This window comes from Myotis yumanensis, unplaced genomic scaffold (genome assembly GCF_028538775.1).
Source record: "Myotis yumanensis isolate MYYU_CA2020_CCGP unplaced genomic scaffold, mMyoYum1.0.hap1 SCAF_12, whole genome shotgun sequence".
In the NCBI taxonomy this organism is placed as follows: Eukaryota; Metazoa; Chordata; class Mammalia; order Chiroptera; family Vespertilionidae; genus Myotis; species Myotis yumanensis.
Window position 1 is genome coordinate 44,015,997 of NW_027223763.1, and position 18,987 is coordinate 44,034,983.

The window sequence follows — 18,987 nt, forward strand, 5'->3', positions numbered from 1 at the left end:
CTCTTATTATTTTGAAGTGAAGATACTTACAATGAAAGATCAAACGCCATTTCAGTTTCTGCTCACTCCCAGAGGCAGTTTTGAGCAATTCATCTGTCTTTTCTGTTCCATTTATTTAATAAATTCCTAAAGTCATGATAATGAAAACCAGCCCTTGCTAGTGTTCTGAAAGGCAGACTTATCAGAATAGTGACCACTATTGGGGTTTCTCAAATGGAAAAACAAACAAATAAGCAAAACTCCACAATCTTTGCATAAGGTTGAAACAGGAATTCCTTTTTTTATTGGAAACTAAATGTCCTAGTAAGTTTCTGACAGGCATAGATAGAAAATAGAAACAAAAACCTTAGTGGGAAGGTTTCCCTGCTTTCACTAATCCTAACTACAGCAATAACAAACGGCTTAACAGTCAAAGCACACCACGTCATCAGTCCAAATGACACGATAAGTGAGAGTGCCGTTCCCAAGGAAGCAAAACATATGCAAACAGGTCCCATGCGCCGAGTGTCCTGGCTGAGTCAGAGGGAGGCTGCTGAGGCTGTGGTACCCTTTTTCTGGGCACAGCCATCCAGCTGTGACCCTATGCTCTCCAGCAGGGGTCCCCGCTCTGACCTGCATCTCATCAGGCCCATAACTGTACCACCACACCAATAAGGTTTGCTTCCAGCATCCATTTCATTTCCTACTTTCACAGCATTTCATTGTCTCCTTTTACAGTCATTATAAGTAAGAGCTGAACTGTGTCCAAACAAGTGCATAAAAATGGGCCCTTATTGGGAGATAAGATAGCGGAGAAAACGTCAGAGATCAGACGTGGTGATATTTTGTCTTCCCAGGAGGAATGAGTATAAACCCATGTATCACCCTCAGTGATGTGATCAAGGGAGGGCCTGAAAATTTTAAACACGCATTGTGGAGTCCTGCCAAAAATGATTTCCCACCTACATAATGAATGGCTGAATTTGAAGGAATGCAGCCAACTCAATAGTTAAAATAATATCTACAAAATAAGAGAGAACACCCTTTGATATGTTTTGTTGATGGTGTGCCATTGTGATGTGTAGAAAGCTTTAGAAGATGTGAGAGAAGGTGGCACGGGGACTTTGGAGATGGAAGGTGGGGAAGTGGGTCATCGAGTGGTTGGTGGGATAAGGTGAACTATTGGGAGGTCTACAAATTCCCTAATGGAAAAGCTGGCCTTGGATGAAAAGCTAAATCCTCCTCCATGCTGAGGAGGGTCTTCTTAGGTCTGCCCAAGGGTACCTGTGGCTTGGGGTCTGCTCAATTCTGGCATTGGACTCTCCTCCATTACATTTCAGAAACTTTTCTCACCTGGCACCACTGATGCCCAGGTGTCGTGATGAACAGTTTCCTAGCCCACTTACTCTTTCTCAAAAGGGGAGGTTCCTTTGTGTGATAACATACCAAGGAAAATGATAGTGCAGCTTTAACAGATAATTGAAGACCCCATTGCATTGGGAGGAACTGACCAAAACCCAAACAAAACAGATTTTTTTATTTTCCCACCCCCCACCCCCACCAGCAAATTATCTTTTGTGGGGGTTTTTCCAAAGTCATAAGAGGCACAAACAGGTAGCAAGAAGGCGTGGGTGACGTGTCTCCCGCAGACCGCTCTCCTTTGGGCCTGGTGAGTCATGGTTTCTTCCTTCAGGTTATGACAGTGGGACCCCTCCGGCCGGTTCTCTCGTGAATCTGGGATATTTTCAGTGCGATGGCTATCAGAGGGCTCAGCACTGCCTGGAAAAGGAGGAAGACAGTCTTTGAACAACTCAGGTCAGTCACAGGAAAGCTGCTGTGATGGACTTTGATTTTAAACATCTAGGTGTGATTCTAATTAACAACTTACTGGCAGCGCCATCATGGGTAGGACACCTGTTCTCTGGGCCTTAGTTTCCTCTTTCAGGCAAGGAGGTTGAAGTGGGCAGAGGAGGAGGGGGAGAAGATTATCTCCAAAGTCTCATCCAACTCTCAGAAACACTGACCTAAGATAGGAAACTGCACAACCCAACCTCCAGAGCACCGGAGCATTTCATGAACAGAGCTTTGTGACACAGGGAACTCCGAAAACATCTGTCTTCCTCTGCTATCCTCCCGCCCTCACATGTGTGCCCCTTCCCCCACGCCACACACACACATGAGCTTGAGGAAAAACAACCGTTGTCCATCCTAAGACCATGGGTCTGAAGAACCTACTATCTTAAAATGTCAAAGAAGATAGGCCAATCCACTGGCTAGAGCTGCAGAAAGAACTGCTCATTTCTCTCATGAAATAACACAGTGGTCCCTGAGGCTCCTCAGGGTCCCCTAGAAGGAGGTAGGGTGGTTTAGAGGCCTAAGAAATAGATTCTAAGAATAACAAAGATATATTGAAGAATAAGAATCATTTCTTGCCCATTAACTGCTTATCATTTCATAGAAATAAGGTATTGTTTTCCAAAGTGTGGAGCATGTATCATTCAAGATGATTTTAGTTGGTACAGGAGACTATTTTAGGTGGTGCATAGACATGGTGTGACTTAAAAAACAATGAGAAAGTCACTCTATTCTCCATTCTTCTTCAATTATCCTAATTTCATCAAGGAGAAACTTTGCTGGCAATTTTTAACACTTTACCAAAACAGAACATACCTCAGGCAAAGATAACCTAGGTAGGAGGTGATACGTTGTATGTTTTTTTGAATTCCCTTTTATGGTGCCATTTTATTTATCACGGGATAATGTGTTTTTCCTTGTAGAGCACTGATACAATTTCCTGTGGTAAATAGATCTAAGTGAAAACAAAGTGAGTCCATTTAAAGACAAATCCTAAGTAGAGATACTGATATAACAGAAGCTTGGGAAATGCTGGAATTAAGGAAGAAAAAAAGATACCATAATGAGGAAAATAAAACCTGTAATTTTGGAGAGTGGTGGGGGAGTTTTCTCACTTGCAACCCTTACCTATACCTAACAGATATAGGGATGCAGGGAATGCATACATTCTCATCAGACAAGAGCACCAGCAAATGCCCAGGGTACAATTAGCACAGTGTGTCCCGATTGGAGTGTAGACACAGACCATCCTGAATGATAACTGAGCAAACCTTGTTTGGAGGGACCTAAACTGCCAGAGTAAAGGTGAAGGATATAGATTTAATTCATTAGGCAATGGAAGATGAAGGAGTTCTCTGGGCTCTCTAACTTGCTCACTAATTTCTGCATTCAGCAGAAAAGGTATGAGCCTACCAGGAGTCAGTTAATGCCTATTGTGCTTGTTATTTAGATTATGCAATTATTAAATTATATGTAAACCAGTAAAATGTAAATATAAATAAGAAGAGATTTTTTTCTAGATAGTTAAGTTGAATATTTTGGAAAGAATTAGGTAATGGGCATTAGCTAATCCTGTCAAATTAGATACTATAATATATTTGGGAGAAATAAAAAATATATAAGCAATTCTTTCCTCATATAACTTCGCAAGTAAGTTCCCAATGACTATAAAAAAATTAAAGGTGGTTCGGCTGGTGTGGCTCAGTGGTTGAACACTGACCTATGAACCAGGAGGTCATGGTTCAATTCCCAGTCAGGGCACATTCCATGGTTGTAGGCTCAATCCCCAGGGTGGGGCATGCAGGAGGCAGCCAATCAATGACCCTCTCTCATCATTGATGGTTCTATCTCTCTCTCCCTCCCTTTCTCTCTGAAATCAATAATTTTTTAAAAAAGAAATTAAAGGTGAGCATTACAGATAATGAATTATGAATGAAAATCTTTTAAAAAAATAACCACAACCAAACAGTATGCTCATGTTCAAAGATAAGGTCTTGGACCAAAATTAAAAGACTGACAAATGAGTATTCATTTAATAATTTGTGCTAAAAATATAACTCTCTTTCTGGATTAGTGAATCAAGTACTTGCCCCTTGTCCTAATCATGTCAGAGGAGAAGGCTTAATGGTTATTATGCAAACCAAAGAGAAGGAAGCACATTTTGAAAACTTTATATGAGGAAGATTTTGAGCACAGGAACTCACACCCTGAGCAAAGAGCCCCAGGCGAACCTGGCACAGAAGCTGTGGAGCCATATGCCCTCAGGGGACCGTGAGGGTTTGGGAGTAAGGTCCACTGAGCCATTTTCCAGGAACCCAGAGAGTCTCTAGATGTTTGTATGCCCCTGAGGAGTTCTGGGAGGGGTCCCTAAAAATGCCTAAGATTGAATTGTTGCCAGCATTGTGAAATGGGAGTCGCAAATCATAATTAATTTAAGGATCATAAAGTGAGGTATTTTTTTTCTTGCCTGAGTGTGTAAATACAGGGTTGAACAAATGTAGGTTTACAGTTTCATTGTGACATTCTTTTGAGTTAATAAAGCTATTGTAATAATCATAACTTGCATGTCTTTTTCCTTATAAACAACCATGAGTCTACTTTTATCCATCCATACACATGTATACATAGAATAAATGGGCACACCATAAGAGCAGGAACTTTGTCTAATTTAGGGCTTAGAAAGTGCCCACTCCTTAGAAGGTATTCAATAAATATTGGTGGAATAAACTGATGCTGTATCAGCCTGATGAATGGAAAATGATGAGGGCAGATTGATTCTTCCGTGGCCATTTATGAAGGGCACCCTGGGTGAATGGAAGGGTCAAGAGTAGTGGATCTTTACTGTTATGTTTTTCTTTAGAAATCACAGCTTTAGCCCGAACCAATATGCTCAATTAATTTTTGACAAAGGAGGCATGAACATACAATGGAGCCAAGATAGTCTCTTCAATAAATGGTGTTGGGAAAATTGGACAGACATATGCAAGAAAATGAAACTAGACCACCAACTTACACCATACACAAGAATAAACTCAAAATGGATAAAGGACTTAAATGTACGACAGGAAACCATAAAAATTCTAGAAGAATACAAAGGCAACAAAATCTCAGACATATGCCAAAACAATTTCTTCACTGATACAGCTCCTAGGGCAGTTGAAACTAAAGAGAAAATGAACAAATGGGACTACATCAAAATAAAAAGCTTCTGCACAGCAAAAGAAACCATCAACAAAACAACAAGAAAACCCCCCTCGTGGGAAAACATATTTGCCAACGTCATATCTGATAAGGGCTTAATCTCCAAAATTTATAGGGAACTCATACAACTTAACAAAAAGAAGATAAACAATCCAATCAAAAAATGGGCAAAAGATCTAAATAGACACCTTTCAAAAGAGGACATTCAGAAAGCCAAGAGACATATGAAAACATGCTCAAAGTCACTAATCATCCGAGAGATGCAAATCAAAACAACAATGAGGTACCATCTCACACCTGTCAGAATGGCCATCATCAACAAATCAACAAACGACAAGTGCTGGAGAGGATGTGGAGAAAAAGGAACACTTGTGCACTGCTGGTGGGAATGCAGACTGGTGCAGCCACTATGGAAGGCAGTATGGAGGTTCCTCAAAAAATTGGAAATGGAACTCCCATTTGACCCTGTGATCCCACTTCTAGGAATATATCCCAAGAAACCAGAAACACCAATCAGAAAGGATATATGCACCCAGGTGTTCATAGCAGCACAATTCACCATAGCTAAGATCTGGAAACAGCCTAAGTGCCCATCAGTAGATGAATGGATTAGAAAACTGTGGTACATCTACACGATGGAATACTATGCTGCTGTTAAAAAGAAGGAACTCTTACCATTTGCAACAGCATGGATGGAACTGGAGAGCATTATGCTAAGTGAAACAAGCCAGTCAATGAAGGAAAAATACCACATGATCTCACTCATTCATGGATAATAAAGACCATTACAAACTTTTGAACAATAATAGATACAGAGGCAGAGCTGCCTCAAACTGATTGTCAAACTGCAGTGGGAAGGCCAGAGAGAGTTGGGGGGCAGGAGGGAGGGGAGTAAGAGATCAACCGAAGGACTTGTATGCATGCATATAAGCATAACTAATGGACATAAGACACTGGGGGGTAAGGGAGGGTAGGGCTTTGTCAAGGGCAGGGGGGAAAAAAGGACACTTATGTAATACCCTTTGTAATACTTTAAGCGAAAAATAAAAAAAATAAAAAAAAAGAAATCACAGCTTTGATACATGTGAATCCTAGATACTTCTTTCATATCATCAGCCATGTATTATGGAAAAGAGAGAAGGGAAGTTAATTTCTCTGAGGCATTAGAAAGGCTCTCAGAATGGGGAGTGAGAAGAGGAGTTAAAAATGAGAAGCCTGCCCGGCTGGCATGACTCAGTGGTTGAGCTCAATCTATGAACCAGGTCATGGTTCGATTCCTGGTCAGGGCACATTCCCCCATTGTGGGCTCGATCCCCAGTATGCAAGAGGCAGCTGATGGATGATTCTCTCTCACCATTGATGTTTCTATCTCTCCCTTCCTCTGAAATCAATAAAAATATATTTAAAAACAAAAGAGAGAGAGAAGCCTGTGGATGTGAAGTCTCTCAGGTGTAACGGAAAGCACAGAGCTTGAGCAGCAGAGAGGAACAGGGAATGGTCTTGTTTGATTCCTTCCAGTCACAGACGAGGAAACCCAGTCTAGAGAGGAGACAAGAATGGCTCAGGGTCACCTGTGTTCAGTGGCTAAGCTGGGATAAGAACATAGTGATGCCTCCTATGCTGTTCTTCCATTACACAGTTCTGATTCTGAGACCCATGAGTGATAGAAAAATGGCGAATAAATGAGCCTAAGGGGAGGGGAAGGAGAAATGGTAGTCTCATCATCCCATTGCGCCAAACAAGCCTACAGTAGAGGACAGGCCTGACAAGCCATCCCACTGACCAAGAACAGGTGCACGGTGGGAACAGGAGCATTCCCAGCTACATGAATGCTTTGGAAGTTCCAAGATGATTCTTTGTGAATAAAGGAAGTCAACTAGTAGGGACTTCAATTAGGAATAGAGTATCTTTTTTCTAATTCCAATACTTCTTAGAGTGCCTGACATAGCTTTTCTACACTCAATTGTAGGGACCAGTGAGTGCTCATCCTGCAACAAACCAAGTTGGCAATATGTCCATTCAACAGTCCTCATGGCTCCAAGGTTGGGTGAATTTTGCTGTTGTCGCCTTGTTTATTAACTGCCAGGCCAAAGAGGGAATTGGGGCCTGTACTTTAATTTTTGATATTTTAACATGAATTTTTTTGCATGGATTTTTATTTTTTTAAATATTGTATTAAAATATTTATCTTGATTACCAAATTTTGGCACCCCCTTAAATTTTATGCCCTGCTCACCTTACCCTAATCCTGGCCCTGTATTAGGTTTTAGCCTCCTTATACCCCCTGGAAAGACAAAGGTTTCTCATTTCACTTCCTTTCCCATCTTATCTCTTGCTTCATGTGGTTGTTGTTTTAATCCATGATCATGTAAACTGGAGCCACAATAACAAACCCCTAACAAACTGAACTCCTTACCCTGACTAGCAATAGACAGGAGAGGTGTAAATGACCCGAATGTCACAAGACTCGAAGTAAATAGTTAACTGATTTTTTTGGAGAAAAACAAAATCCTAACCAGAGATACAATCACTTATTAAGTAAGATTTGTCAGACTTTGTGGTGCGAGCCTGCACTGGGAGTGTGCATTGGGAGGGTCAGGAAAGTGTCCTGTGGGAAGGAGGGGTGGGGATGACAGTACTTATCCTAGCTCGTGATTTCGGGCAGGTACTACAATCCAGAGAATGCAGATCATTCAACACCAGAAAACACTGATATTCTGACGTCCATGAAATCAGGATTTATAGCAAACACCATTTTCTCCTGATCCTTAGGGGCAACTTGCAGCAACACTCCCACTTTGGTTAAAGCTGAACTGTCTTTCTCTCATGATTTCATTGAAACGTTCATTTTTAATCTATGTGTTGCTTGCTTAAGCTAAGGCAATGGTTCTCATACTTGAGCGTGCATTGGAACCATCTCAGGGATCTAATAAAATGCAGGCAGCTGGCCCCCTCCCCTCAAGCCCCTGATTCAGGAGATCTGGGGTGGAGCCCAAGAATGCATTTCTAACAGGTTCCAGGTGGTGCGGATGCTGCTGGTCCAAGGACCACACTTGCAGAACCATTGCTCTAAGGTTGCCCACTACTGTGTCTGTGAAATTCTTTGCTCTAGAATCTAGATAAATACTAGGTTGCCTTGTTTCTATCACATGACTTCACTCTAAGGCCATAGCTGATTGGTCCATGAGTGTCCCTCACCTATAGGCACCCAATCCATAGTTGATCAGTGACTGAGACATAGCCTAGGGCAAAACCTGAGCCAGCTGATCAGATTTTGCCTTAAACTGATAATAAACGCCCCAGACAGATGGTGAGGATAATACGTAGAGGTGAAGGCAACCACAGAGACCTGTATCCTTACCTGGACATATGCACCCTTTCCGGGCCCTGAGAGCTGTCATAGATAATCTGGAAAGAGGTGGGGGCCCCAAATGGCCACTACTGAGCTTCTTGCCAAGTCAGACAGGAGAGGCTGAGTTAGAAATAGTTTGATCCATACAATACAGAAATGTGACATTCTTGCCTCCCAGGAATTGTGGAGCAATTCAGACCTGTTATGATTATAAATTAAAGATCATCCCCTGCCTTTGTTTCTAAAGCATCTCAGTATTGGAGAAGGTTTCTGATTACACTGCCCTTCAAAACCCCAATACTCTACAATGTAACAGAGGAGAGCCAAGTATGAGGGTCTGTAACCTCAGGCTACCTTTTAATAGGCCGGTAAGTGGGGGTGGAATATCCTCAGCTCCTCTCAGCAAGCCAGGAGGCCTGGCAAGGACTGGAATCTTCCTGGAGGAAGGGGTGGCCTTGTCTTCTCACAAAGAGGCCATCCACCAGCCTCTCTTTCCTGTGTATTCCCACTGAAGGCACCTTTCCTAATTTGCACAAAGGTGCTGTATAGATGCTGCCCTGTTTACTGTAGTCCAGATTTTAGGTAACAAAAAAGACTAGCTACTTTACATGCATTTGGAAAGCATATAGAAGCAAAATTATTACTGAAATTCAAATAAAATCCAACACATCTTTCTAATGTAAATTAAGTGAGAATGCTAAGCACTGCAAACATTTTATTCTTTATTACAATACTTACAACCATGGTCCTAATTTTAACCTCCTTTTCATGTAATACACCTACCTATCTATTTTGGTCCAAAATAGACCTAAAATTAACCAAAATACAGAATATGAAAAGTTAGTATAGATAAATCTGTATTCTGAGCTTAACACTGAGGGAGCCCATTTATCTGGTCAATATCAGAAAAAATAAAAACTGCTCCACAAAAGCTCTCTTCTGAGGGGAAAAGATATTCCAAGAAAACTGCGGATGAAATGTTACCCCAGAAAGTTCAATCAAAGCCAAAACTAAACGAGCGTTTGGGAATACAGTGACCAGCCTAAGGGAAACCACACTGGCTGGGCAGGGTTGCCTCTGCTCCACCACCCTCCCCACTTTTGCAACTGATTTGGATTTTAGGAGGTGAAAGGTAGCACTTAGGTTGCAAATCCAAAATAAAGTGGAAGAGGCATGGAGTCAATTTTCCTCTTTATTCAATTTGGCTCCACACTGGGAAATAAGGAAGTACTGTGTGGGGATGGGGAAGGGGAGAGAGCAAGAGTGTGGCCATGTCTGCAGGTACAACCGAAAACAATGGGCAGAATCTCTGTGCCCTTTCATTGCCCTTTGAGCAAACACAAACCGACTGCCGAGTTTACAGCTTAAACTTCATAAAACTGCTCTCTGATCACTCTTTCCCTTTCCCTTTTCCTCTTTACACTATTTCTTTCCTCCCATCTGCCACCAAAAACATTGTGAAAGGACTGGAAATGGTTAATTGGTTCAGTTAATCACAATTTCTGCCTGCCCTCCTCAAATGTCCCTATCCCAGTCTCATGTTTCTCTCATTCGGGGACATCCACAACAGACATCAAATTTCCTTCATGTGGGCACCTAGAGTTGCCTATCCCTGCCACTTACAAAACTGTTAGCAGAAATGTAACTGCAAGGTTGAAAGCAGAGGTTATGGAAACAAAAGGACCACTGTCTTTCCCGTTCTTGTTACTCAAAGAACTCTCCTTGTTACCGCCTGCCTCCTCATTCTCCTCTGTTCCCAAACCTCATCTGAAGCCAAGAGCTGGGTTATCAGTCCTCATATCATTTTTTAAAAACGGGTTCCTACATTTGGAACAATAATGTGATTCAGCTTGGTTTTCTGAGTCAGAAAGCCATGTCCTTAGAGATGAATGAAAAGCATCAACAATGATTGGTCAGCGAGCTGCTACCTGAGGCTGAAGTAAGGCACCAGGCAGGAAAGGTGTGTCCCTGACAAGCTCCCAAAGTGATTCCAATGCACATCCTGGTCTGTAAACCACTCTTACAAGGTGTTGTTTACATATTCTAGAGGGGGCAGTGTGCGATAATGGTTACCAGCAGGACCCTGAAGCCCCACTTGTGTAATACACCAAAAGCTGCCATTCTTAGCACCCTTCCCGGATAGAACAATGCTGCAGGACAGAAAGAGCTCAGGCTCATTTCCCTGAGCTCCAACTGTCTTCCTATTCATGTTACTATTGGTCACTGATATTCTTCAAACAATGTTTTTATATATTTCTCTCACATTTTTCTTTTCAGAGGGAGGGTTAGTTTGAATCATGTAGTCCACCATTCCTAGAAGCTAGAAGTCCTTCAGACAGGGTTCAGTTTTTCTTTTTGGTAATAATTTTGCTGTCAATGCCTAAAAATCAAACTTCATATGAAAATTCAGGAAATCTGGCAACTCCAAGCTCATATATTATTAATAGGGCAATAACTGGAGAGGGCTATCACCAGAGTTCCCATTTAACTAGCACCAGTCAAGGATTTGCTGCCTGTTTAGGTGAGCATCTGAATTGGCTAGCACTGAACTGGCAACAATGTAATAGAAACAGTGAAAAGATCTCAATATTAGTGAGTATACATTTTTCCAGATAGTTCTAGCACATTCCTTTTCTCTTGTTCTGAAATAGAGATTATCACTATGAGGAGACTGAAGACTGTGAAGCAGTGAAGGGGTTGAGATCCTATTTCCTGAGATTCAAATTCTCAGCATGGACTGAGCTGACCATGACTAAGACATAAACTATAATCCAGGAACTGTCTCCTCTCAACCCAGCCCTCCCAGGGGCACACTGGAGCCTGGCAAAGCAGCTGTGCAAACAAAGGAAAACAAGGAGCAGGGTTGCTAAAACCCCAACCCATTTGGCAGGGAGAACTCCTGGCTGAGTAAAGCCCCGAGAGGATGAGCTCTTTTCCTCTCCCACCTTGAAGAAGTGCCAAGGCCTAGCAGGGCTCCTCAGTGGCCAGATGGTGGAAGCCCATCCCAGGGTGCTAATACTGCTCCTCCCGGGGAAAGGTTAACAGTCTCTGCACTTCCCACAACTGCCACTACAGCCCACTTGATGCAACTGGTTACAGGCAGCATGGGGGCATTCTCCAGATCCTAGAGGGTGCAGCCCTCTTAGACAGGACTAGCCCTTTGGAAGGGATTTGAGGACATACATGGGGTTAGGAAGTCTGAAAGACAGACCACACTTCCTACTACTCTGGAATTGTGGTACTCAAAATTGCATTTGAGAACAGTCTTAGTAGATGGGTTGGGCATGTCAGGCTGAAATGGGCGCCCTTTCATAGGTGGGTGCGCATCCCCATATTTTTGATAGCACAAGTAAAACCCCTAATTAAGACTATGGGCTCTGGTCTAGGCCCAAATACCAGCTATACTTAGAAATAGTAGGTTATTTCAATTCTCAAGGTCAAAGTTTCCTCATTTATAAAACATGGATGGATGAGCATCTATCACATTAGATGGTGATAAGAATTGAATATAACACATACAAAAATGCATAGCATTCTGCCTAGCCCATAGACAGGCAGGCACATGATACATGCTACTGAATGTTGCTGTTTTTGTTATTATTTATTATTATTATTATTATTATTATTATTATTATTGAAGCAGGAAGCCTAGCTTGCTAGAATAGTAGGTGGAAGTGAGTGAACCAGCATTCTAGCCCCAACAGATTGACCTTTGGTAGATAGACAACAACCATTTCAGCTTTGCCTTCCTTGCCCATAAAATGAAGTTCACACTACCTTTTCTTTCTTTTTTTTTTTTTAACTGAGTATTTTACCTTTAAGCAGAAATGTAAAATTAAATATTCAGAAAACGTCTATGAAGCTTGTATAGAAGCTTTTGATAGACTTCCTCTTGCTGCTCTTTTAAACCAACAGTTTCTTTGTGTTCGTGGTGGACTTTCAGCAGAAGTACATACACTGGATGATATTGGAGGATTAGGTAAATTCAAAGAGACACCTGCATCTGGACCAGTCTGTGATTTGTTATGGTCCAATCCTTACAAAGGGATGCTCCAAATGAATGGGTTTCTGATCTAGAAGTTGCATCCCAGCATTCCATTGCCTTGTTCTCCTGTGAGCACATAGCCTTGGTTTGCTGCTTTCTTCATTTTGCAAAGAGGGGAACAGAGAGCATAGGAACTTGTTTACTACAGATCCATTCAGTGATACATGATTTTTGGACTGGAACACATAGTGTTCTGCTGGGCAGGAAGGCTCCCCAGATTCTTTGCCTGTAGGAGTCGAAGAATGAATCAACGGAGGAAGATGGTATAGCAAAGGTGGAGATTTATTGAAGAACAAGTACAGACTCCCACGTGGGGAAGAGGAAAGAATTTCACAGCACAGACTCACACATGGGGAGGGGGAAAGAGCCACACTATCTTTTCTGATGGAAGTTCAAGTAAAAAAAAAAAATTAAGACTATCAAAAGTATTATTTTCTTTGAATGAAAGAAGCCCAAAGCCACTCCAATCAGAAATAAGATCTCTCTGTGTCAGTGAGATACTCAGCCTCAGAAAAGCCAGCCTTCCTTTTGCAGGACCAATCTATGTAGCCTGAGGGAATATGATCAGATTGCAGTTGGACAAGATAATGCTGAAAACACAAGGAATAGACATCATTGCACTTGGGACACATTCCTTACGGCTAGTTAGAACAGCCACACTGAGCAGCAATAGCAGAAGCAAAGTGGAAAGAAAACTTCTGCTACGAAGGCTGCCTGGGTCATACAGCAGAGGCAGTACAGCAGGAGAATCATTAACACCAGGCACAAAGGAGATAGAAATGAGCCCTCTATTCAAAGAGAGATTCTTCCCTGCAATATAAAAACTAATCGTGGAATTTATGGACAGTTAATATATATTTTATGAGTGCAGTGACTGGGAGTTTCTTCCACTTTTGACAAATGAACATGTTCTTCTGTGGACTTTGCCTTTAAGGTACAACTGCCATATAACCCTTAAGTATTTTAAGTATATTATTAACCTTTTTGCCTAGTAATTGAAGTAGTGTTGAACTGTTTACCCACAATTTTAGTGAGGCTTCCTATTTTGGTAAAATCAAATTCAGGTTTAACAAAGCGGCGGCAGAGTAGGTGGCTGTTACACTCATCTCCTCCCAGGACCAAGTTGGAATTATAACTAAAATATAGAGCCATCAACCTGAATAACCAACTGACAGCAAGCTGAAGAGAAGACTTATAACCAAGGATTTACAGAGGAAGCCACATCAAGACTGGTAGGAAGGGTGGAAGATACAGATAATATAATTCCTTTCAATATACCTATACTGTAGTTCACAGAATTAGAACAAATATTCCAGAAATTTATATGGAACCACTAAGACCCCAAATAGCCACAGAAATCTTGAGAAAGAAGAACAAAGTTGGAGGATTCACTATACTTGATATCAAACTATACAAGAAGGCCATAGTAATCAAAACAGCATGGTACGAATGGGAGTATATCAAACTAAAACACTTTTGCACAGCGAAAGAAATGATCAATAAAATGAAAAAACAACTCACTGAATGGGAGAACATATTTGCCAATGATATATCTGATAAGGTGTTAAATATTCAAAATTTGTAAAGAACTTATAAAACGCAACACCTAAAAACCAAACAATCCAATTAAAAAATGGGCAAAGGACCTGAATAGATGCTTTTCCAAAGAGGATGTACAGATGGCCAATAGACATATGAAAAGATGCTCAACATCACTAACCATCAAAGAAATGCAAATTAAAACGACAATGAGCTATCACCTCACACCTGTCAGAATGGCTATCATCAATAAATCAACAAACAACCAGTGTTGGAGAAGATGTGGAGTAAAGAGAACCCTCATGCACTATTGGTGGGAATGCAGATTGGTGCAGCCACTATGGAGTTACCTCAAAAAATTAAAAGTGAAACTGCCTTATGACCCAGTGATGCCACTTCTGGGAATATAGCCAAAAAACCCAAAACACTGATTCGATAGAACATATACACCCCTATGTTCATTGCAGCATTATAGCCAAGATTTGGAAGCAGCCCAAGTGCCCATCAGTAGATAAGTGGATAAAACAGCAGTGGTATATTTACATAATGAAATAATACTTGGAGATTATGATACTAAGTGAAATAAGTCAGTCAGAGAAAGACAAATACCATATGCGTTCACTTATATGTGAAATCTAATGAACAAAATAAACTAACAAACAAAATAGAAACAGACTCATAGATGCTGAGAACAGAGTGCAGCTGTCAGAGGGGAGGGAGCTTGGGGGCTTGGTGGAAAAGGTGAAGGAATTAAGCAAGAAAAACCTCATAGACATAGACATCAGAGGGAAAGTGGGGTTGGGGGAGACAGAAGAGGGTAAAGGGGGGATAAATGATGATGGAAGGAGACTTGACTTTGGGTGGTGAACACACAATATACAGATGATGTGTTATAAAAGTGCACACCTGAAACCTATATAATTTTATTAACAAATGTCATCCCAATAAATTCAATTTTAAAATAGAACTTTACTTTATCCCTGGGTTATTTTGAATCTCTCAGCTTGATTAGTATAATTGTGAGAAGAAAACAGTCTAACACTACAGAGTTGATACTGAGGTAGGGTTTCTATGGAGATGCAAAGCGAATCTGATTTTCTTGCTTCCCTTTTTATTCATTGTTCTGGCAAGCAGAAAGCAGGTATTCAAAGGTCTTGAGACATTTTTTTCTGGGTTATCTTCTGCACTTTCTGTAATTTTCCAGAAGGGGAGAAACGCAAAGGCCAGTCACTCCTATAAATACTCTGTAGCAGTTTGGCATTACAAGGATTTAAATGGCTCTTGGAAGGTTCAGGTGGGGCGCAGGGGGGAGTCAGCCTGCTAAGCAGAGGTAGAAATAATGATCCAAAGGCTATCATAGCAGGAACTCTCACACTTGAATGTGCACAAAGATCACCTGGAGATCTTGTTTAAATGTAGGATCTGATTCAGCAGGTTTGGGGTGGGGACTGAGATTCTGCATTTCTAAAAAGCATCCAGGTGATGTGGCCATTGCGTCCAAGGATGAACCTACAATGGTAGATGAGAAGTTCTAACACAGACCATATGGCTAGTGTCATGGGTTAAATTGTGTCCCCACCCTGCAAATTCCTATATTGAAGTTCTAACCTCCAGTACCTCAGAATTGTGACCTTGGGAGATAGTCTTTACCGAGGCAACCAAGTTAAAATGAGGTCATTAGGGTGAACCCTAATTCAATAAGAAGAAAAAAAACTGAACACAGGCACACATAGAGGAAAGATGATGTAAAGAGATAGGTAGAAGACAGCCATCTATAAACCAAGAAGAGAGGCCTGGAACAGATCATTCCTTCACCTCCCTTACAAGAAATCCACCTGCCAACACCTTGATCTTGGACTTTAAGCCTCCAGAAACTGTGAGACAATGAATTTCTCTTTGCACCACCCAGTCTGTGACAGTTAGTTACATAAGCCCTGGCAAACTAATACAGCTAGCAAACTTAAAGTATTTACTATCTGGCCCTTTACATAAAGAAGCTTGCTAATACCTACTCCACGGGACTACTTTTTTGCATTTAACACTTTGAAGTCAGCATGCACATGCCTCATAACCAGCAATAGAGACTCCAGGTATCTTCAGTAAGCCTACCTTTTGTCTCACAGCCACTTTAGTCTTTAAATCCTTTCTGGAAAATTAGCTGGAAACAACCAACCTTCAATTGCACATTACCTTCAATAAAATAAAATTAATGAACAACCCCATCTCAGTCCCTCTTGCTTCAAGCTAGGAGGAGAGAAAATTTGTCCCACAAGCTCCATGGATGTAAGGATTCTAAAGATGGGAAGAGTAAGAAAGAGAGGAGAATGGAGAGACAGAGACTCTCGATTTTATTTTTGAACCTTTTAATTCAGTGTGGTATATATAAGACACCATGTCATAGGACCCTGGCACCCTTTTTAAGAGTAACATCACAGCGGCCAGCTCTGTTGGGACATCTCCCATAGATCCAGTTGGCTCTAGGAGCATTTAATGGGAGAAGATATGACAAGATAGGTTAATTCCATTATAAAAAAATTGCTAATTATCTGAGACTCTTTGATCCTCCTGTGACCAGAAAACTAATCGATATTGTTATTAGCAATGTGCTATGAGCACATTAGCATTGTGCTATAAGCACTTTTTATGTGCCAGGCACTGTCCAAAAACACTTTCTATGAACTATCTCATTTATCATCACAACAATCCTATGAAATACAAAGTATTTGTACTCCCATTTGACTGAGAAAGCACTGAAGCTTACAGAAATTAAGTTGCACAAGGCTGTAGAGTTGAAAAACGGTAGAACTGAGGCTCAACACCAAAGATATATGAGTCTAAAGCCCAACCTTTGGACAGTGGACCATTTAGTCTCAATGGTATATGACAAAAAAAAATTTTGGTGCCAAATAATTTTATCCACCTGAAAAAGTGACCATGGTTTTGTCTTTGTCGTTTTGTATTAAGCATGTCTTTTATTATGATGAGCTGACACTTAGGGACCTTCCAAGGCTAGCTAATTTCTGGGAGCACACCTTTTATATGCAGAGGGACCAAGGCAAACACCAAACACCCCCTTTATTGAGCTCTCACTCTCAGGCCACTGTCCACCAGCTCTCATCACCCCAGGGCCAAATACCAGACAACAAAGGCTGGTCCCGATGTCCCAGAGCCTGCTGAAATTATTCAAACCAGCCAGTCCCTTCTTATCCTGCCTCACCCTTTCTTCCCAAAGGAACCACATTTCCCCCCACTTCTGCGTCATAAGGGATCCTGGGGCTTCCCTGTGTGGCCCTGCAGGGTATGGTGTGGCCTGTTTCCTCCCCTTGGGAACAGTGAGTAACAAGCTATCTTTTCAATGGCAATTGTCTCCTAATTGGTTGGCCTCACCATACTTGAACACTAATAAAACCTACATTCTAAAACACTCTCATAACCTTATTTACCTCCCAGTCCCCTATCATTAAGTTTGGAGGACAGAGGATACAACCTACCAAGCAATGCCTCACATGATGATTTGTACCAACAAAAAATGCTCAAAGGAAACAAAAAGCCCTCATAAAACAAGAATTTCATAAACTTTTATTGCTTTCCCTCCTGCCCTAAGGTATTCTGGTATGGAGATGATGCTGTTCTGGAGTTTATCACACCTCCCAGGTTTCCTGGGAGGCAAAAACTAAGGATGGGGAACTTCCTTACCTGCATCTTAAGTAGGGTTTCTCATTCCAGAATTAGAGTGTCAAAATTAAAATCAGCCTAGAGCTGGATAACTCAGTTGGTTAGAGCATCATCCCAATACACCAAGGTTGGCGGTTCAATTCCAGGTCAGGGCACATACAAGAATCAACCAATAAATGCATAAATACGTGGAACAACAAAAATTGATGTCTCTCTCTCTCTCAAAAAAAAAAATCAATTAAAAAATCAGCCAAGAGCAGCAGACAGTGGAGCTAAAACAGTCACATCCTCCCCTCAACTGCCTGGATCCTGTGTTCCCTGGGAAAAAACAGTGAGGCCATGGTAGGGAGCCCAGGCCCTTCCTTCTCCTGTGTTACTTGACTGCATGGCATAGTCCCAAGCCTTCTTCTGAAGATCACAGGCCATCTCCAGAGTCACCATCAGTATTCATTCACCAACATACACCATAACTTATGAACAAAGCAAATGACTTACTATCCGCCAAAGAAGGGCACTGCTTCTAAGAAACATAACTCTCCACCAACTCACGAGCTGGTGTACCTTTGTGCTGGAAAGCATGTAAACTTGGTTGTATTGTGCACCTGGGTTGGAACAAAGAGGATGCTGGGAAAGCCAGATTATGTTGGCCACAGCCTGTCAAACCCATTCATCTGGCGAGAGAAGTTATGGCCCATGACCCTCTGTATTTGTGTGATGAAGGCAAATTCATTCATGCTCCCTTTTCAGGCTGAGTAAACAAGATCCAGCAAGACTCTGATTTGTGGACTTAAACAGTGTCAGGTTAACCAGTAGCTAGTTAAGCATGTGCTTTGGACACAGCAAAGCAGAGGCACCAAAATGAATACCATTATAAGGGGGGGGGGGGGGGGGGAGGGAGGATGACATTTTGTAAAATTTCCTTACATTTATTTTTAAAGCTAGTGTTGTTTTTATTTTGAATACAGGTGGGGAAGTGGGGAGGGGAAATGTAATTTTTTCAGAGCTTCAGGTCTCTAAACCTTAATCCACAATTGAGCCAAAGCCAGGATCAAGGCACAACGTTTAGCTCTTCTAAGGCCACTAGGCTCTTGGGAGAAATTGGCAAGGCCAAGATAGTCTTTGAAGATTTGGCATAAAGGTCTCTTTTGTGCATACTTCCAAAAATAGGCACCTATGGTGGGACTGACATGAGTAGTTTAAAGTCACTGTCATCAAGGCACATGCTTTCCCACAAGTCCTAGAATGTCCCTACCCTGAACCAGCACACACTCAGTACCCTGAAGAGAATTCAGACCCAGCACGGGTCAAAGTCCCACTGTCTTCCACACCCACAGCAGCCCTG

At 41.6% G+C, this 18,987-nt stretch overlaps 1 protein-coding gene across 1 annotated transcript in view; it reads right to left on the bottom strand.

The window, feature by feature from the left end:
* Positions 1–255: 255 nt before the first annotated feature.
* PGM5 (phosphoglucomutase 5) overlaps positions 256–18,987 on the bottom strand; it is a 170,084-nt gene continuing 151,352 nt past the window's right edge. The window contains exon 11 of the mRNA XM_070431546.1: positions 256–1,758. Coding sequence (XP_070287647.1) covers positions 1,669–1,758 — 90 coding nt within the window. The 3' untranslated portion in view covers positions 256–1,668. The remainder of the gene's footprint in view (positions 1,759–18,987) is intronic.